We start from the raw sequence: 22,176 nt of genomic DNA on the forward strand, positions 1-22,176 counted from the left end.
TCAAGTGACGAGCTTGATGTGGGTTGCCATAAACGCAGCAAAATTGCATCGCATTTTGGGTGCCATTAAGGGATAATGGCACCCAAACCCAAGTTGTGCAGTGATCGCTACACGATTTGGAAACCAGATACTGATAGCATTTTCTTTCAGGGGTATTTAAAGCTGAACTTCACTCAAAAAGGGGGTTTGACAGGTACCCATTCCCACTTCGGTCAGCTGACTTTTAAAAGTTTTGGGCTGAATTTTAGGTTCCTTTCACACTTTGCGACTTGGAATCCTGGACAGAATTGCCACGATTCTGCTCATGATTTCAAAGTGTGAATGAAGCCCAAACCTTGACCTTCAATACTCCTGAAATAATTTTCTATCAGACTCTGGTAAGAAAATGGTATTTTAGGGTGGTACATAAAGTGTTTGTTACCACAACACTTTAAATTCCTGATATGTGTCTGCTGTACCATGTACTTGTATGAGAAAGTATCCTGTTCTCTTTGTATTGCTTCCTTTGTGTCAAATCCCTGGTGTTCCTGTTAGTTCCTCTGCTTTCCTATTAACCACTTGCTTATTGGGCATGTTTACCCCCTTCCGCCTCAGGCCAGCTTTCAGTGCTTGTCACACTATGAATGACAATAACGCGGTTATGCAACACTGTACCCAAATGAAATTTTTATTATTTTTTTTTTTTTTTAGACAGATAGAGCTTTCTTATGGTGGTATTTAAAAGAGAAGTATGGGATTCAGTGTTTTTTCCCCCATTTATACTTACCTAGGTGGATGCAGCATCGCTCTGATGCTGTGTCTGTCCCCCGGGGTCTCTACACTGAGAACCGAGTGATCGAACACCACCAATGGCTCGGTTCTGCCCCCTCCTCGTTCATTGGAGTGCTGGGCTGTGGAGGGGTGGAAAGCGGCCAAATCAAGCTCTCAGGCTCATTGAGAGGCTGAGCCGGGTGTTGGTCCAGGCACCTGGTGGATCCCTACTCCGTGGTCATGATGACGCGGTGCCTGGACCGACTTCTGTGACGTCAGCAGAGAGCAGACTTCAGCCCACTCTCTGCTGAAAACGGGTCAAAGGAGTGCATAACGAACTGCACTTCTGTAATCCAAAGGAGATGTACAGCCAAACGAGCTTTGGCTGTACATCTCCTTTAATTACCACTGTTTTTTTTTTTTTTTTCCTCCTTTTAAAAAAAAAAAAAAAAAAGGTTTTCCTTGTTTGTTTTTAAAATTCTGTAAATATTTTTTTCTACATCACTGATGGGTGCTAATGAGGCTGCACTAATGGGAACTGGTGGGGTGGCACTTGTTGATCAGTGCCCTGATTATTTGTGCAGATCTTCCCTGTGAGGAAATGCCGCTGATCAGCTCTCCTCTCCTTACACTGTCAGTGTGAGCAAAGGAATGCCAATTACCGGCATTTCCTTTTCTATGTGATTGGACACAGCTGCTCACATGGGTAAAGAGCCTCGTCATTGGCTCTTTACTGGGATTGGTGATGTGCTGTGTCCCAGGGACACATCGCACAACCGATCGTCACGCGCCCCCATGAGCTGAAGTGCAAATACATGAAACAACTAAAAAAAAGTCCTTTGGATTTGGTCAGATAAAGTCCTTATGCGTAAAGTGCTTGTGCATTCTTGTTCCAACATCCACGTTTGATCTCCCCTTTGTTTGGTGAGTGGGGACACAAGAGGGGAGCATGGAGTGGTCTGCACTATTAAGTATTCAAGCATGAGCACTTTTAAAAGGATCATCTATTTTCAGCTGCTCAAGAGCACAAGCACTTTATGCATAAGGACTTTATCTGACCAAATCCAAAATACTTTTTTTTTTAGTTGTTTCATGTATTTGCACTTCAGCCCAGTGATTTAGCACCGGCACTTTACTATATAATAAATGAATAAATTAAATGAATAAATTAATGTATTGTTAATGCACACAGATTTGTCGTTTACATATATATAATATGTATTTGGTCACTAGAGCAGCGCTGATAGCTTCACTAAGGGGTTAATGCTCTGTATGGTGTAAAAAGGCTCTCTGATCCTCCCCTTCTTCTACTGTGCCCAGATCTCCTTATAGAACAGAGCCTGGTGGGCACTCTGCAAATGAGCAGTTTGGTGTGTATTGATAGTGTTCTTTGTTTTTCTTGGGAGAGTGCATGTGATCAGCACAGAGTCAATCAGCACTGTCCAGACAGGTGGTCAGGGTCCTATAGCCCAGTGGTCCTCAACTCCGGTCCTCAGGGCCCACTAACAGGCCAGGTTTGCAAGATAACTAAATTACATCACAGGTGACCTCATTTGCTGCTCAGTGATTGCAGTACTCTAGTATGCATCTCCCCAAGGTAATGCTTAACCACTTTACCACCGGAGGATTTTGCTGTCTTACGTCCAGGCCACTTTTTGCGATTCGGCGCTGTGCGACTTTAACTGAGAATTGCGCGGTCGGGCGACGTTGTACCCAAACGAAATGTACGTCCTTTTTTTCCCACAAACAGAGCTTTCTTTTGGTGGTATTTGATCACCTGTGCAATTTTTACTTTTTGCGCTATAAAAAAAAAAGTGCGTTTTATTTTGAAAAAATAACAATATTTTTAACATTTTTTTATATGAAATTCCCCCCAAAAAAATGTAAAAATCAAAATTTTTTTACATTTTTGGCCAATTTGTTTTCTGCTACCTATGTTTGGTAAAAAAAAATCACAATAAGCGTATTTTGATTGGTTTGCGCAAAAGTTATTGCGTTTACTAACTAAGGGAAAGATTTCTGTCATTTGTGGTGTTTTTTTTTTTAACGAGTAATGGCGGCGATCTGCGATTTTTTTTTTTTTTTGCGGGACTGCGACATTGCGGCGGACAGATCGGACCCTTGACTGACATTTTTTGACACTTTTGGGGGTACCAGTGACATTACTACAGTAATCAGTGCTATAAATATGCACTGTTACTGTAAAAATGACACTGGCAGGGAAGGGGTTAATTTTATTGGAGAGGGAGGGGTTAATGTATGCCTGGTGCTTACTAACGTGTGTGGGGGGAGGTGACTGAGTGACACAGGGACAGATCGCATGTTCAGCTATGCTGAACCCTGTAATCTGTCACTGCTTGTCACTTAGGAGATCCGCCCGCTCTGTTTACACAAGCGAGCGGATCGCCAAACTCGATTCCCCGACGATCGGGGAAGAGCGGCGGCGATCGCCGCCGCTCCTCCCCTGGCCCGACTCCCGCTGTGATTGAAAACAGCGGGAGCGAGCCTCCAGGGGTGTGTGAGTGCCGCCCACAAGGGGGGGGGGGGGGAGTCCAGCGACGTATTAACTAATGCACATTGAAGATTTGTCGTTTACATATACATATATATATATATATATATATATATATATAGTAGAGTCACTAGAGCAGTGCTGATAGCTTCACGAAGGGGTTAATGCTCTGTATGGTGTAAAAAGGCTCTCTGATCCTCCCCTTCTTTTGCTGTCCCCCAGATCTCCTTATAGAACAGAGCCTGGTAGGCACTCTGCAAATGAGCAGTTTAGTGTGTATTGATAAAGTGTTTGTTTTTTTTTTCTGGGGAGAGTGCATGTGATCAGCACTGTCCAGACAGATGGTCAGGGGTCCTACAGCCTCATAGGACAGTCTGAGGAGAATAAAAACTCCTCCTACAAGCAGACACTGATAGAATTCCACAAGACCGCTCTAGCTTCTGATGAGAGAAGGTATTTAGCAGTTTATATTTAGTAAAACTTTTACATTTCTAGGTTCTGTGTACTGAGACCAGATAAAGTAAATGCAAGCTCCTGGGTTTAGTAACTCTAAGTGGTTTAACTGACTAGTTGCTCCCCTTTGTGAGTATAATACACCACAAACTTTTAGAATGTTTTTATTAACCATAACAATGTTTTTGTGGATGAGCTCTTCGCATCGCTTCTACAAGGTTACATAAAGCACATTGCCGACCTACAGCGATCACACGCTCCCCTCAAGGGATGTCAACAAACAAAATGGCTACCGTGGAGTGGGCGGGCCTTTTTACGTCGTCCGAAGGGGGAGGTGTCTCCTACGCCAGTCTCCCTGGTGATGACGTCGCCCAACCGACGCCGAATCACGTGACACAGAGTGAGTGTGCGAGAGTGTTGCCTACGCGCGGCAAAGGCGAGAGAAGATGGCGGACGGGAAGGGAGAGTCCCGAGCGGGGCTGGCCAACGGGGGCACGCTGTCTCCGGTACCGTCGGCGTCGCAGGCCTGCCGCCTGACGGATAATCTCCGGGCGCTGGAGGACGGGCTGAGGGAGGACGAGGTGTCCGTGTTTACCTCCTCCACGTACTGCAGACGTTTCTGTGAGGTGAGGGGGGGATACCGGGGTCGCTGTGTGTTTGTATGAGAGCTCCGAGGCGCTACATTGTTGCTGTAGCGTTTTATTTTGGTGCCTGACAGTGAGTGATGGGGGCGGGATAGGTGGGAGGTTCAGTGGCCGCCCAATTCATTCACACCCGAGCCGCTAATCTCCTTCACGGGAAGCGGGGAGGAAGGGGGTGTGTTCAGCGGAATGGCGGAGAGCGGCTCCCACAGTGCACAGCGGCCAGGCAATTGACGAGCCGCAGTAAACAAGGAAATGGCCTTCTTATCGGTGCTGAAGACAGAGCCCTGATCTTCCCCAGTAGGGAGCCCTGCTCACTCTAGCAGGGAAGTGCAGCTCCAGTGTAGGCCTGGACTTCCTTAAAGTCACTCCAGGCACTGGATTTATTCATCAATAAGGCCTTGTTCACACTCGCTCAATATACTGATGCGTAACAAACGCGCCTTTAGCGTTAGGCCTCGCGCACGCTGTATGCTTTTTTTCAACTACAGGCGTTTAGCGGCAGCAAAAATGCAGTGAAGCGCTGTTTTGTATGGGCGTTAGCGCACTTTCCCACGTCTGGTATTAAAGTGATTGTAAAGTCTTGTTATGCTTACCTCTGTGTAGTTGGTTTCGCACAGAGCAGCCCCGATCCTCCTCTTCTCGGGTCCCTCTGTGATGCCCCTGGCCCCTCCCCTCCTGTTGAGTGCCCCCACACCAAGCAGCTTGCTATGGGGGCACTTGAGCCGCTGCTCTGTGTCCAGTCAGCCAGTCATGGCCCTGCCCCCTCTTCTTATTGGCTCACTGAATTTGACAGCTGCAGGAGCCAATAGCGCTGCACTAAAAAGCAAACAAAAGATCAGCGCACAACTTCCTATAAAAAAGCAGCCAGCAATAAAAGGTACACAAGTCCTCACATAAAGTAGCATTAAAAGTATTTCAGCGCTCGGAAATGTTTATCAAAAAATGTCCATCAGTCCCAAGACCAAAGGATATGTCCAAATAGTAAATCCAAGGTAGAACACCTTCATGAACGGAATATGCCTGATACTAATTAAGAATATAACCTCAGATGTTGAATCCATGAAAGCATTTTCAAAAGGAGAAGAGAGGACAGATCATGGTGTAGTACACCATGGTGCAAGTGCGTAGCTCACATATAGGGAGGGAAACACCAGTGCTGGATCAACACAATTAGGTATGTGCACACCTCCTTCACCCCTCATGCAGTGCAAACCCACCAGGACTCAAGAAATCGCTTGCTCACAGCACCAAAGGCTTAGTTGCATCTCAGTGTGCACTTGGTAGGATAACATTAAATACCCCAGGGTCTTCTCCCAATCTCTCATCAATCACCATTAATGCAAAGTAAAATGGAAAGTATAATTTATTGTGATAAAAGCAAATAGTAACCACTCACATATAAAAACACTCTACTGCTCCCAAATGATGGTGTAGATAAAGTTCCTCAGTTGGCGGCCCTGAGCTTTGGTGAGTTTTACACTGCATGAGGGGTGAAGAAAGTGTGCACATACCGAATTGTGTTAATCCAGCACTGGCGTTTCCCTCCTTATATGTGTGCTATGCACTTGATTTGATGTACTGCACCATGATCTGTCCTCTCTTCTTTATGCAAATGCTTTCATGGATTCAACATCTGAGGATTATATTCTTGGCATCAGGTAGATTCCATTCATGTAGATGTTCTAACTTGGATTTACTATTTGGTGGAGATATCCATTGGTCTTGGGACTGATGGAGATTTTTTGATAAACAATTCTGAGCGCTGCAATGCCTTCTCAGTCAGCCGTGACACTCCTACGACTACTACGTGCTTTTGTTCACTACTTGTTATTGAACAAGCACATAGCAGTCGTGTGAAACTCGTCTGTCCTACCCTGCTGTACCTTGTACCACTTCTGTGAATAAAATAACTTCTCTCCATTGGATTCTGTGGTGGTGTGCGACCATTTTTTCTTTTATGCTTCTGGTGGCGAGCCGAGGTTCAGCACCCACCTTGAATCGTTGCCTTTGACTAGCCTGAGCTGTGCGCTCTCTCTTGATCATTAGCCGTGTTACTCCTGCAACATTGCTGGATAGGGGGGCTTAGGTAAGTATTGGGGAGCTGCTGCACACAGAAGGCTTTTTATCTTAATTCATAAAAGTGGTTGTAAACTCTGTTATACCACTTGTACCTATAGGTAAACCTATAATAAGGCTTACCTGTAGGTACTGTGAATATCTCCTAAACTTGCACAGTTAGGAGATATTTAGAGTGCATGCAGTTGACCTTATTGGCGCATGCGCTCTGTTCGGCTTACAGTGCCAGACCTTTAGAGCCTGTACTAATGTTCTGCCAAAAACGCAAACTCTCCGAAATCTCCAATCCTGTAATTTTCGTTGTCTATAAAGCAGGAATAGTTGGAGATTTCAGCCACTTGATGTTTTTGCAGAACAGGCGGCAGCGTATACACGCGATAATGATCAGACATTTTTAGTCCGCCCGCTAGTAACCAACAACATGGCCACCTCCAAGGCAGCGACAACTGGCTTACGGACTAACAATGTCTACTTATTATAGCATGTACCGGAGTGTAAAGGCTGCTGGTGTTCTGTGAAAATACCAAGTGGTCGAAATCTCCAATTATTCCTGCTGTAGAGTCACCGGAAATGACGTGGATGGAGATTTCGGCGAGTTGGAGTTATCAGCAGTACACAGGAAACAGTGGCTCCCGCACGCCATGTAGCTGGAGGACAAGAACCCAGAAGGAAGACTGGGGAAAGATGTCAGCTGTCTCTCAGCGCTGGCATTGGAGGACTTCATTCTAAGGTAAGGTATGCGATGCATACTAGCTCATTATGCTCCTTGCAGAATGTTTTATTATTTTTTTTTTTTTTTTTTTACTGCCAGCGGTTTACAACCGCTTTAAGCTAAAAAAACCTTCTGACTCTACAACCACTTTAATACATTCTATTGGCCAGTTCTGCCTTTTCAAATGCATTATCGCCAGGAACACACCTAGTGTTAAGGAGCTTTTTTGAGTGTTTGTTTTTTTTCTGCCTGTAAACTCCACTTCCACTAAACTCTTAAAAACTGCGCATGCACTGATACCAGTCTTTTAAGACAGAGTATTGAGTCTTTTTCTCAAGTACTCGCCTATACCAGTTACCCATACCTAGCTTGGGTTCACATATGTGCGAGGCTGGTTTGCAGCGTGATTTCAAGCCCCATCTGGTACGACTGCTTCAGGTTAAAATTGTTAGTGTATGGTAATGGAAATCGTACCTAAACCAGGCTGAGAGTCGTACTGGACTATTTTTGAAATGGCACTGATGCCAGCCAGGCAACTTTAAAAAGAGTCAGGTGCGATTTTCAGTCTGGTGTACAGGTGTGATTTGCAATGTCATACACTTTAAAAATTTGTACCTGAACGAGATCACACCAGACCAAAACTGCTCCCTGAATGCCCTATACAATGCCTTGGACAAAGTATTCCTACCCCTTGAAATTTTTCGCATTTTGTCATGTTGCAACCAAAAACCTAATTGTATTCTATATGATAGACCAACACAAAGTGGCACATACTTGTGAATTGGAAGGAAAATGATAAATGGTTCTCAAAATGTTTTACTAATAAATATGTGAAAAGTGTGGCGTGCATTTGTATTCTGCCCCCCCCCCCCCCCCCCCGTTTTGCTGCGTTTGCAGCTGCAAGTCTTTTTGGTTATGTCTATACCAGCTTAGTACATCTAGAGAGTGACATTGTTGCCCATTCTTTGCAAAATAGCTCAAACTCTGTCAGATTGGATGGAGAGCATCTGTAAACGGCAATTTTCAAGTCTTGCCACAGATTCTCAATTCGATTTAGGTCTGGACTGGGCCATTGTAACGTGGATATGCTTTGATCTAAACCATTCCTATGGCTGTATGTTTAGGGTTGTTGTCCTGCTGGAAGGTGAACCTCTGCCCCAGTCGCAAGTCTTTTGCAGACTCTTAACAGGTTTTCTTCTAAGATTGTCCTGTATTTGACTCCATCAACTCTGACCAGCTTTCTTGTCCCTGTTGAAGAAAAGCATCCCCACAGCATGATGATGCCACCACCATGTTTCACAGTGGGGATGGTGTGTTCAAGGTGATTTGCAGTGTTCCGTTTTTTGCCACACATAGTTTTCCTTTTAGGCCAAATAGTTCAATTTTGGTCTCATCTGACCAGAGCATCTTCTTCCACATGTTTGCTGTGTCCCTCACATGGCTTCTCGCAAACTGCAAACGGGATTTGTTATGGGTTTCTTTAAACAATGGCTTTCTCTTGCCACTCTTCCATAAAGACCAGATTTGTGGTGTGCACGACTAATAGTTGTCCTGTGGACAGATTCTCACACCTGAGCTGTGGATCTCTGCAGCTCCTCCAGAGTTACCATGGGCCTCTTGGCTTCTTCTGATTAATGCTCTTCTTTCCTCACCTGTCAGTTTAGGTGGACAGCCATGTCTTGGTAGGTTTGAAGTTGTGCCTTAAGCTGGCCATACATGTTCAACTTTTGTTGTACAATTTTCTGGTAGATCTACCACAAACCACATAATGTGAGGTCAAAGCTAAAAAACACATTCACTTGTATCTAATTAGGCAGGCCTTTGTACAACATACTTGAAGGTAAATTTCAAGAAAATTGGACAGAAAATTGTAAGAAAAGTGGTTCATGTATGGCCAGCCTTACTCTTTCTATTTTTGTATGATGGCTTGAACAGTGCTCTGTGAGATGTTCAAAGCTTAGGATATTTTTTTATAACCTAACCCTAAGAGCTGGATAAAACAAGAATCAAGATTTTTTTTTTTTTGCTTAGAATAAAGATCAGGATTCTCTGTCATCTTTCACGCTCTACAAAAAAATTGGGCTAACTTTACTGTTTTTATTTAGTTTTTTTTTTTTTATTGAAATTTATTTTTTCCCCCAAAAAAATTGCTTTTGAAAGACCGCTGCACAAATGTGTGACCTAAAATATTGCAACGACTGCAGTTTTATTCTCTAAAGTCTCTGCTAAAATATATATATATATATATTATAATGTTTGAGGGTTCTAAGAAATCTTTTTAGCAAAAAATACTTAAAAATTGTAAGCAACGTGTCAGACAAAGGCTTAGTCTTTAAGTGGTTAAACTGACTTAATTTAGAGACCGAAGTTCATCCCATTGATCTAAAAGAAACAAATTATACAATGTTTCTATTTCTCAGCACTGATCAATGTCATACATTGTCAATGTTGTTCTATCAGAATAGCGCTACCTATCAGATTCTGCAACTGGAAGTGATGTACGGCCGAGAACAACTTATTGTGCATGCGCTATGCGTTCTTACATGGCCGCTATGTGTTCCAATAGGTTTCCTAATGTGACGGAACACGAAGCAGCAGTGGACATCTTCTTACACCCACGCAAGTTTTGAATTGTACTTTGTATGTTTGCAGAATCTGATAGGTAGCGCTATTCTGATAGAACAGGGGCATACACCAGAAACAGGCAGTGACGAACACCTGTAGCTGCCAACCTGTCGCAGTATATGTACTTTGGCGGGTCGGCAAGTGGTTAATTGCCCATGGTATTTGTATTATGCAGCATGAGGGGGGTTAATGTATATCCACTGATCACTGATGCATTAGTGACCGACCAGTGGCAGTTAATTTACCCCTTTGCACTGCATTAGTGCAACCAGTGTCAGTGTTAATTAAACCCTTTTTACTGCATTAGTGGCACCAGTGTCAGTGTTATTCAACACTGGTTACACTGACACTGATTGCACTAATGCAGCAAAAGGGGGTTTAACACTGACACTGGTTGCACAAACTCAGCTCAAAGGGGTTAACTGCCACTGGTCGGTCACTAATGCATCAGTGACCAGTGGCAATACATTAACCCCCTCATGCTGCATAATACAAATACCATGGGTAATTAACCTCCCCTCAGCTCCCCCCCCCAATCAAAAGAGTTAATGATGGCAATCTGCTTACTTGGTTCTTCCTCTGCATGGCGGCTCCTCCAGGTCACAGCTTCAGCAGCAGGTGAACTCTCTGCTCCTCTCATCTTGGTCCCCTCCGCTCCTCTCATCTTGGTCCTTTGAAATTCCCACCTCCGGCCGGCGGCTGGCATCGCTACATAGCCCCTGTCACATGGGTATCTCCGCTGACAGGAAAGTGGAGGTTCCGTCTCCCCCTTGTACCGGCCCTGCTCTGCTGTTTCCGACACCCCCGGAAATAGCAGGTAGCGATGGGCATCTTTGATGTGGGAAAATGCCACGGAACCCCAATTTTGTTCTAGGGTTCCGCTGAACACCAATTGGGAAACGCTGGTATGTAGTGTATTTCTTTTAGTTTAAGTTTAAATAAGGAACTACCTTGATCTCGGAAGCTGGCTGGGTTCATGTCCACTGTGGGTATCTGAAGCCCTCTAGTATCTATTTCCGGCATTAGGTGCAGCTGGCTACCCAGCATGCACCTCCCATTCTCACGCCTGCACAGTAAAGTCACAGTGCGGCGCTCCTTCCTCCTGACATGTTGTCATAGCAATGGCAGCATTGGCAGTCCCGACCCTGTTGGTGTAGCTGCGACATGTCATCATGACATTACCATCCTCCCGTGTGTATCATTTCCGGTCTGGAAATAACGCAAGATTTCATCACTAGGCCATTCACAAGGACTCCTGGAATACATGACGCCGCTATCCCAGGAGCCCTTGCAAATCACCTTGTGATGTAATTGCCTAGGCAGAGGCACCTTTATCCCTGATCTGTCTGGTGTGTTCCTTGGCCTTCATGATGCTGTTTGTTCACTAAGGTTACATAGTTACATAGTTACATAGTAGGTGAGGTTGAATAAAGACAATAGTCCATCCAGTTCAACCTGTGTAGGCATGTGTGGCTGTAATCATCTCCCATACCCCTGAATGTTCTGATCCTTGAGATGTAAGTCTAAGAGTCTTTTGAAAGCCACCATACTACCCGCCGAAACCACCTCTTGTGGTAGAGAATTCCACAATCTTGTTGCCCTAACAGTAAAGAACCCCCCGCGTTGCCTGAGGTTAAAACGCTTCTCCTCTAATCGCATTGTATGCCCTCGAGTCCTCATGCAATCCCTTCGAATGAACAGCTTTTTTTCTAAGCTGGGATCCCCATTAAGATATTTATAAATTGCTATCATGTCCCCCCTCAGACGTCTCTTCTCCAGGGAGAATAAATCGAGCGATTGTAGACGCTCTTCATAGTCAAGGTCCTCCAATCCCCTAATTAGTTTAGTTGCCCTTCTCTGGACTCTCTCCAGCTCCAACACATCCCTCCTGAGGACTGGCGACCAGAACTGGACGGAATACTCCAGATGCGGTCGGACCAGAGTTTTATAAAGTGGAAGGATTATAGTCTTATCTCTGGAATGCATCCCTTTCTTTATGCATGCTAATATTCTGTTGGCTTTGGAAGCTGCCGCTTGACATTGCATGCTGTTTCCTAATCTATCATCAACCAATACTCCCAGATCCTTCTCCATTTTTGATTCCCCCAAGGGCTCCCCTCCTAACGTGTATTGTGATTTTATGTTTTTAGTCCCCAAGTGCAAAACCTTACACTTCTCCACGTTAAACCTCATTTGCCATGTCGTTGCCCACTCTGTTATTTTGTCCAGGTCATTCTGCAGGATATCTGCTTCATGTTGTGAAGTTATTGCCCTGCCCAATTTTGTGTCATCTGCAAAAACTGATATCGAACTACTGATCCCGACCTCAATGTTGTTTATGAATAAATTGAACAAGGTTGGTCCCAGGACTGAGCCTTGGGGGACCCCGCTTACAACCTCAGACCAGTCTGAATATGTGCTGTTTATTACTACCCTTTGGACCCGCCTTTTTAGCCAGTTCCGTATCCAAGAGCAAACCCTGCTATCGATACCTGCAGACCTTATTTTATAAATTAAGCGCTTGTGGGGAACTGTATCAAACGCCTTAGCGAAATCCAAGTACACCACATCCACTGGTCTCCCCCTATCTAGCTCACAGCTCACCTCCTCGTAGAATGTAAGGAGAATGGTTTGACAAGAACGCCCATTTGTAAACCCGTGCTGATTACTGCTGATGATGTTGTTGTCCTTAGCAAACTCTACAATATAGTCCCTTATCATCCCCTCCAGAAGTTTACATACTACTGATGTCAAACTGACAGGCCTATAATTTCCCGGGATATGCCTCTGGCCCTTTTTGAATATTGGAATCACGTTCGCTTTCTTCCAATCCCCTGGTTCTCTAACAAACCTCTTAGGGCTTCACAGAGCAGCTGTATTTATACGGAGTCTAAATTACAGGTGGACTCCATTTACTAACTAGGTGACTTCTGAAGGCAATTGGTACCACTAGATTTTAGTTAGGGGTATCAGAGTAAAGGGGGCTGAATACAAATGCACGCCACACTTTTCACACCACACGTGTAAAAATTTGAAAACCATTTTATCATCTTCCTTTCACTTCACAATTATGTGCCACTTTGTGTTGGTCTATCACATAAAATCCCAATAAAATGCATTTACGTTTTTGGTTGTAACATGACAAAATGTGGAAAGATTGTGAATACTTTGATAATGCATTGTATGTGTTTGCCATGCATTAAAGGCATGGAAAACACACATCCCAGATGCCTATGTTTTCTTTCGACTGCTGGTGCGTGCTGATGTTTTACCATAGATTTGAATGGAAGGAGTTTAGATGCTTCAAATCCTTCCAAATTCCACATGGAGCTTCATTTTTGAAGTGCAGCAACGCTAGCGCTTCATGTATTGATAATGTGAACAGTGCTGTCCATATCAATTGCTGACTTTTTACTAGGAGTTTGAGGAGCGTTAAAAGCACACCTCATACTCCTGCTTTCAATGCCATATTGTGCTTTTTTTTTTTGTTTGTATATAACAAGTACCCTAATTTGATTTGATGGTAGTCACTTGCAGTCCACTGTATTGAGATAAAACATTATCTTCTTATAACAGAAGGCATTAAAAATCTTGGCTATATTTTCACCCCTGGCTGGATCCCTGGTTCACAATTTTGTATGGGATTACCATGTTGACCATGTATGACCGATTTGTGAAACTTTTCTATACCCCTACATGGGTGCATTTGTTGTCTTACTTTGTAATGAAAGAAATAAAAATATTGAAAGTAACAATTATATCTGTGCTATACACAAGCAGTTCTGGGTGCGCTGATAGCTAAGGCCCTTTCCACATGGGCAGCGCTGCTAACTCGTGATCCACGGTGGAGCGATTTGTCAGCAGCAGTTGGGAGACAATGGGGATGATTTACTAAAGCTGGAGAGTGCAAAATCCGATGCTGCTCTGCATAGAAACCAATCGGCTTCTAGGTTTTTTTTTTTTTTTTTTGTCAAAGCTTAATTGAACAAGCTGAAGTTTGAAGCGGATTGGCTACCATGCACAGCTGCACCAGATTTTTTCACTCTCCAGTTTTAGTAAGTCCCGGTTCACATATTTGCGATGACAGACATTGCATGTGATTCGGAGCGAAGCAAATTCGGCCATACAGATTATATGGCTGAATTCACATAGGATTCGGACACAACTCCCACAGGACCCTTTTTTGGGTCCGCAGCAGAATCGGATCGCATCGGTGTTCACACCTTTGCGATCTGATTCATTTCCGAGCTGACAGTTCGCACTGCGATATGCGAACTGATCTGGGTGTGTCATTAACTTTGTATTGACACCCCATCGATTCGCATATAGCAGTGTGAACTGCCTGCGAGTTGAATGCAATGCGGGAACCTGCAGTGGATTCGCAGGGTTCCTGCATTGCATATATGTTAACTGGCATGAACTCAACCCCAGTGTGCCACCTCCTACACGCCTATTGAAAAGGGATTTTACGCTGACGTCCCTTTTCACTGTGCTGCAATGAATGCAACATGCCCAATGTTTTTCTCTTTTGTTTAGTGATGGACACAGCTCCTGATTCTTTGTAACCATTGGGTTATACTGCCCCCTACTGGAGTAGGACACTAAGCAGAAAAAAGCTTGACTATGTCTATGGGCAGTCCCAGGGGGGAATACACCCCCTCTCAGCTATAGGCGCTCAGTTTTTTTTTATATGCCTAGTCAGGAGTAAGGACCCAGTGCCTTGCTGGGATCTCTGGTCCTGGCAATTTTTTAATTTCAAATGGAATTTTTTTCCTTTTTATATTTTGTTCCTGTGAGAACTACAATCAAGTGCCGGACGGGGCGACTAACTGGATAATATAGATCCTTAGGGTCCCCCTAGTCTTGCCAGCGAGCGTGTGCAGACCACAGGTCCATGCTAGGTCGGCTGGACGGGCTGGCCTGTGAGATGAATGTCTCGCGAGGATGCATACAAATTGGCTTCGGCTTGAGTCAGTGTTTCCTCCTGGCCGACAGCCACCCACATAACGATGGAGCGTTGTCCTGTCCGGAGCGGTGCCCACCCTGTTCCTGGTGTGGGAAGTAGCTAGCCCCCCTCTACTCCTGGAGGGTATTGGTGTGGGCGTGGGCCCCTCCCTGGGTGAGGTTATGAGCTTGCTGTTGCCACATGCTCCTTAGGGGGGCTGGTTGGAGTTGCTGCTGCTGACCAGGTTTTCCTGATGTGCAACGGTGGGGTCCGATCCTGTGCGAACTGTAAAGATCGCACTGCGATATGCAATCAAACTGGGGGTGTCGTTAACATTTCATTGACACCCCCAGCGTATCGCATATGGCAGTGTGAACTGCCAGGGGCGCGTTTGCGATGCAGGAACAGGCTGCGAATTCGCAGCCTTCCCGCATCGCATAAGTGTGACCCTGCACTAAAATGCCCTCACAGACAGAAGATTCTCCTTTGATCTAAAAGAACGAAAAGACACAATGTAATGCATTTTGTTTATAGTTATCTTAGCAGCTGTAACAATGTTGATAAACATTTGCTGGGGCTACTTTTTATTTATTTATTTATTTTGACAGCTGTAAGTGAGCATAGAAGGCCCTGTAAGAATCGAGGACATGTCGTTAAATCGTGGGGGGTGAATCTAGATCATGATTTTTTTTTTTTTTTTTAACGATTAATCGTGCAGCTCTACCCCAAGGTAGTACTTAAAATCTGGGCTGTTAGTGTGCCTTGAGGACTGGAGTTGTGTGCCTTGAGGACTGGAGTTGTGTGCCTTGAGGACTGGAGTTGTGTGCCTTGAGGACTGGAGTTGTGTGCCTTGAGGACTGGAGTTGTGTGCCTTGAGGACTGGAGTTGTGTGCCTTGAGGACTGGAGTTGTGTGCCTTGAGGACTGGAGTTGTGTGCCTTGAGGACTGGAGTTGTGTGCCTTGAGGACTGGAGTTGTGTGCCTTGAGGACTGGAGTTGTGTGCCTTGAGGACTGGAGTTGTGTGCCTTGAGGACTGGAGTTGTGTGCCTTGAGGACTGGAGTTGTGTGCCTTGAGGACTGGAGTTGTGTGCCTTGAGGACTGGAGTTGTGTGCCTTGAGGACTGGAGTTGTGTGCCTTGAGGACTGGAGTTGTGTGCCTTGAGGACTGGAGTTGTGTGCCTTGAGGACTGGAGTTGTGTGCCTTGAGGACTGGAGTTGTGTGCCTTGAGGACTGGAGTTGTGTGCCTTGAGGACTGGAGTTGTGTGCCTTGAGGACTGGAGTTGTGTGCCTTGAGGACTGGAGTTGTGTGCCTTGAGGACTGGAGTTGTGTGCCTTGAGGACTGGAGTTGTGTGCCTTGAGGACTGGAGTTGTGTGCCTTGAGGACTGGAGTTGTGTGCCTTGAGGACTGGAGTTGTGTGCCTTGAGGACTGGAGTTGTGTGCCTTGAGGACTGGAGTTGTGTGCCTTGAGGACTGGAGTTGTGTGCCTTGAGGACTGGAGTTGTGTGCCTTGAGGACTGGAGTTGTGTGCCTTGAGGACTGGAGTTGTGTGCCTTGAGGACTGGAGTTGTGTGCCTTGAGGACTGGAGTTGTGTGCCTTGAGGACTGGAGTTGTGTGCCTTGAGGACTGGAGTTGTGTGCCTTGAGGACTGGAGTTGTGTGCCTTGAGGACTGGAGTTGTGTGCCTTGAGGACTGGAGTTGTGTGCCTTGAGGACTGGAGTTGTGTGCCTTGAGGACTGGAGTTGTGTGCCTTGAGGACTGGAGTTGTGAAACACTGGTTTAGAGGACCTGTCCCTCTTTGAGGGTGTATTGTTTTTTTCAGGTGAGATCCAGTTGTTTATGATTGATTTCCATGTTGGCTATGGTTAGCCTTGGGAATTTTTTTTTTTGCTTTTTCCTCACCCCTCATGTTTGACCTGCTTTGGGATATCCCAATGATTAAGAATCGGGAATTGTCTGTCAATGAACGAAAGAAAATGAAATTTTTGACTTACTGTAAAATCCATTTCTCTGATGTTCATTGACGGAAACAGCACCCACCCCCTCTGTGGAGTTGGCTTTCTTCTGACACTGCTAGTTACAAAACTGAGTGCCTATAGCACAGAGTGGGTGTATACCCCCTGGGACTGCCTATCGGTGTAGTCAAGCTTTTTCCTGCCTAGTTTCCTTCTCCTGTAGGGGGCAGTATAACCCAATAGTTAAGAAGAATCAAGAGCTGTGTCCATCAATGAACATCGGAGAAATTGATTTTATGGTAAGTCGAATATCCCATTTTTTTCCTGCACAGCGTCAGTCACGACCGTGTGGATGGCTACCTGGTCATTGCCAGGTTTTGACTGGAGGCTGAGGTGCATTAAAAACACGCCATTACCGAATTGTCATGTCCATGCGAAAGAAGGCAAAAGAGAATGTTTTGTATGCCTCCACACACTTGACCAGTCGAAGCTCCTTGGTTATGGTCTGTGCCAGGGTGGATTTGATTTTAACCATGATTTAAAGCAGCGCTCAACAAACCCCTGGCGCCAGGTCGCATTGGTGACTAGAATTAGCGACCTGGCGCCTGGGGTGCACTGCAAGAGGTGTCCTGTCCCTTTTGCGCCCCCCCCAACCACTCACCGAGTGCACGGACTTCCGCGCCGTCCGAAAATTGAGGCCGCGGCTTTTCGGCCTTCGGCCTTCTTCTGTGAGAGAACGGGGAACTGGCGCCCTCTTGTGGTGGCCAGCAGTTTGACAAGCAGTAACTAATGGCTGTTTCCCCTGCCTGTCCTCAATGCTTGTCCCTCTCCTTCCCCAAGAGGAGATGAGAGGGAAGTTTTTGCAGGCTTCATCTCCCTGTCCACTTACCTTTGCTTAAAAGGTAAGTGGACAGAGAGTGTGGCTATTATTATTATTATTATTATTTTTTTTTTAAATTATTAAAAAAATAATAATAATTTTTCCTTTTTTTAATTATTATAAAAAAAAAATTATGTAATTTTTTTTTTTTTTTTTCCTCATCACCATGCCACAGCCGAACGCCCCTTTCACACGGGCTGTCTGATCAGGTCCGCCTGTCAGTTTCTCAGGCAGACCTGATCGGACCCTTCAGTCTCCTCTATGGAGCGGTAATCTGCCGCCATCTGATCCTGTCTGCCAAAAACAGACGGATGGTGGTTCTATTTTCTATCCATCCCGTGGATCGGATCAGATGGCATCAGATGGAAACAGTCTGTTTCCATCCGATTGCGCTATAGAGGAGAGTGGGGTTCTAGTCGTCTTTATGTAAATTTAGTATGTTATTTTTTGGAAATAAAGCTTGGTTGTTTAAAAAAAAAAACTGGCTCCTAACTTTTTTAGCTGGCTCCTAGATTTCAGGAAAATTTGTCAAGCCATGATTTAAAGCATGATTTAAATCCCTAGTAAGGCTTGATTCAAAGCAACTTGATTTAAATCATAATTTTTAACCGCTTGCCGACTGCGCACAGTATATTTACTGCGGCAGTCGGCCCCGGCCAGGCAGAGTGACGTAGGTCTACGTCGCTCGCCTGTCACTCCTTCCAGAGCCAATAGCGGGCGGGCGCGCGCCCGCCTCGGCTCGTTCACGGAGGAGTGCGGGAGTGTGACTGGCGGACCCGATGTCCGCCGGTCACACTACGATCGCCGGTACAGCGGGAGAAAGACAGAGCGGCTTATGTAAACAAGCCGCCTGTCAGTTCTCCCTGTGTAAAAGTGAAGATCAGACAGTTCTACTATGTAGAACTGTTGATCTTTGTTTTTACACTAGTAGACCTGTCCCTGCACAGTTAGAAACACGCCCCTAGGACACACTTAACCCCTCCCTGTCCAATACTGTTAACCCCTTCCCTGCCAGTGTCATTTTTGCAGTAACAGTGCATATATATAGCACTGATTACTGCAGTAATGTCACTGGTACCCCCAAAAATGTCAGTCAAGGGTCCGATCTGTCCGCCGCAATGTCGCAGTACCGCAAAAAAAATCGCAGATCGCCGCCATTACTCGTTAAAAAAAAAAACACCAAAAATGACAAAAATCTTTCCCTTTTGTTAGTAAACGCGATAACTTTTGCGCAAACCAATCAAAATACGCTTTTTGCAATTTTTTTTACCAAACATAGGTAGCGTAAAACAAATTGGCCGAAAATTTAAAAAAATTTTGATTTTTACATTTTTTTTGGGGGGAATTTCATATAAAAAAAAGTGAAAAATATTGTTGTTTTTGCAAAAATTACGCTCTTTTTTTGTTTATAGCGCGTGATCAAAAAATCGCACAGGTGATCAAATACCACCAAAAGAAAGCTCTGTTTGTGGGAAAAAAAGGACGTGAAATTCGTTTAGGTACAGCGTCGCACGACCGCGCGATTGTCCGTTAAAGTCACGCAGTAAAAAATCGCAAAAAAACCCCTGGTCTTTTAGCAGGAAAATCCTCCGGTGGTAAAGTGGTTAAAGAGCAATTGTCATCTCTGTCCCGCAGTTGCTCCTCTGACCCACTGTTGACTCACCGACAGACATTCTTTTTAATGGGACAGCTGGTGCTGCGGCAGTGACGCAACAAGGTGAGGGATGCGGTAGCAGCAGGTGAATGGAGGCCCGCTAACAGGCGCTGCCATGGTTGATCTAAAATTACAGGTGCTCTTTAAATGCAAGGAATCCTTGATTGTAGTGTGAAATTGTGTGAATGCATCAATGCAGTGCATGTTATCTCAGCTTGCAGAGCTTGGATTCATTGAATGAGTTAACCAAAAATGTAAATATTGCACAATATACAGCCTCATGCTACATAACGGAGCTCCATTTCATGCTGAATAAACAATTATTATTGTATTATAAGTAGAAAACTATCTTTAGATTTTCACTCCAAAAGCATTTTATTAAAATTCATTTGATAAAAAAAAAAAAATCTGCTGCATGTGAATGTGTTGACCAGGAAAATGCGAACGGAAAAGAGCAGAGAGATGGCCCAGTTCTTTACTATTTAAAAAAAAAAAGAGCTTTATACTTGCCTGCTCTGTGCAATGATGTTGTACATAGCTATCCCTTACCTCCTCTTAAGTTGGCGCACTCTTCATCTTGGGGGCACCTCCTACGGAGTGTGCTCCAGTGTTGGGCTTTGTGCAGCCATAGAAACACCTGGCATGGCTCGGTCATGCCCTGCTCTCTCTTCAAAGGATTTGACTGACAGCAGCAGTCAGTGGCTCCTAGGAAAGGAAGGGGGAAGACCTGCAGCCAGGCACAGCGTTGGCTTAAACAGAGGTGACCAGAAAGTCTTTAGGGGCGGGGGTAGAAAATGTGCAGGTAATGCATTAAATTAAGAAAATGTTGAGACTTTAGAACCACTTTACCTTGCAGTTCTGATGTGGAAGGTTTATTGCAGAAGCATTGCCTTGAACTGTATTGCTTAGGATAAAGGGGAAGTGTCTCAATCATATTGGCCACACAAGTTTTGTTATACCGGCATCTTCCTTACTAGGTTTTTTCTAGGGGAAGCTTGTTTGTAGTTACTCAATTCTGAAACTTCTTCCTCTGAGCATATTATCCCCTTGCTCTCTGGTCTTTAAACAAAATGGATAAATACATTTAAATATTCACACATTTTCTGTTTTTACTTTCCTATCAATTTATAGGTCTGTCTAGCCAATCTTGTGATTCACACTCCAGCTTGCACTGCATAGCTATGAAGATCACTGCCCATTTTTTGGTTCAACTCACAGTTTACTTGGGTCACCTGCTTGCCCAATGCAGAGAAGTGATTATACTGGTTTGTCTGATGTCCAGTGAGTGGAGAAATAATAGCTGACGTTGTAAAACTAAATCAAGAAATATTGGTGGTGCTTGCCTGACTTTAAAGGAGTTGTAAAGTCCAGTAAGGTTTTTTTTTTTTTTTTTTATCTTAATGCAGTCTATTCATTAAGATAAAAAGCCTTTTTTGTGTAGCAGCTCCCCAGCACCCCCTAATATTTACCTGTGTCCAGCCATGTCCTCGAGTCCCTTGACTGTCCTGGAACTCTCCCTCCTGATTGGCTGAGATACAGCTGTGGCGCCATTGGCTCCCGCCGCTGTCAATCAGTCAGTGAGCCAATCAGGAGAGAGAGGGAGTGGGGCTAGCGTCAGCTCTGTGTCTGAGTGGACACACAAAGCTGCAGCTCGGGTCGCGTTCCCCCATAGCAAGCTGCTTGCTGTGGGAGCACTTGATAGGAGGGAGGGGCCAAGAGCAGGAATGAAGGACCCGAGAAGAGGAAGATCCAGGCTGCTTTGTGCAAAACCAACTGTACAGATATAACGTTCTATTTTTTTTGTAAAAAAAAAAAGACGGTTGCAATTACTTTAACCACTTGCTGACCAGCCGCTGTAGTTTTACTGCGGCAGGTCGGCTCTGTTACACGAAACAACGTACCTGTAGGTTGCTTCTTGTAGCAGATAGTGGGGCGCGTGTGCCGATTGGCTAGAGGGGGGAGCCAATCAGCGGGTCTGGCTGACACGATGTCCACCGGGCACTCACAATCGCTCCCTATGGAGACAGAACGGGGGTCTGCACATGTAAACAAGGCAGACCGCTGTTCTGTCAGTGATGAACACAGGGATCCTGTGTTCCTCCTATTTAGGAACACAGGTCTCAGTGTTCATTCGGTGACCAAATCCCCCACATAGTTAGAAAGCACCCCCTAGGCTCACATTTAACACTTTGATCGGCTCTGGTGTTAACCTCTTTCCTGCCAGTGTCATTAGTACAGTTACAGTGCATATTTTTATTGTAATAGTCACTGGTCCCGCCCCCCAAAAGTGTCAGGTGTCCGATCTGTCCGCTGCAATGTCGCAGTCCCGCTAAAAATAGCTGATCGCCGCCATTACTAGTAAAATAAATGAAAATTACCTAAATCTTTCCCCTAGTTTGCAGACGCCATAACTTTTGTGCAAACCAATCAATATACACTTATTGCTATTTTTTTTTACTAAATACATGTAGCAGAATACATATTGACCTAAATTGATGGAAAAATGTGATTTTTTTCTTTTGGAATGTTTTATAGTAAGTAAAAAAAAAAAAAATATTTCTCTGTCGCTCATTGACAGACGTAGTCCTCCTTGATTAATATCAACTCGGGTTATACTGCCCTCTACAGGAGTAGGACTAGACAGGAAAGAAAACGTTCTGGCCACACCCTAGGGGCAGTCCCAGAGGGTATATCCTCTCACTTCCTGCTACAGCAAATCAGTTTTTTTCTGTCTAGTTAGGAGTAAGGACCTAGATGCCTTGCTAGGATCTTCGGTCCTGGCAGGATTTTTTTAGAAATTACTTTTTAAACAGCTTTTTTTCTCCAGTGTTCCTGTGAGATCTTCAAGCAAGTACGCAGAAACTGGGCGACGGGCTGGATGTTGAGATCCAGTGGTCACCCCAGTTCAGCCTACGAGTGCATGCAGGCCATAGCTCCGCGCTCGGTCGGCCGCGACATAGTCCCACTGG

At 44.9% G+C, this 22,176-nt stretch overlaps 1 protein-coding gene across 1 annotated transcript in view; it reads left to right on the forward strand.

Moving 5' to 3' along the window:
- Positions 1 to 4,096: 4,096 nt before the first annotated feature.
- RLF (RLF zinc finger) overlaps positions 4,097 to 22,176 on the forward strand; it is a 161,611-nt gene continuing 143,531 nt past the window's right edge. Inside the window, exon 1 of the mRNA XM_082246226.1 lies at positions 4,097 to 4,341. Within this exon, the coding sequence (XP_082102352.1) occupies positions 4,162 to 4,341 (180 nt within the window). The 5' untranslated portion in view covers positions 4,097 to 4,161. The remainder of the gene's footprint in view (positions 4,342 to 22,176) is intronic.

This window comes from Pelophylax lessonae, assembly GCF_965119305.1.
Source record: "Pelophylax lessonae genome assembly, chromosome: 2".
Lineage (NCBI taxonomy): Eukaryota > Metazoa > Chordata > Amphibia > Anura > Ranidae > Pelophylax > Pelophylax lessonae.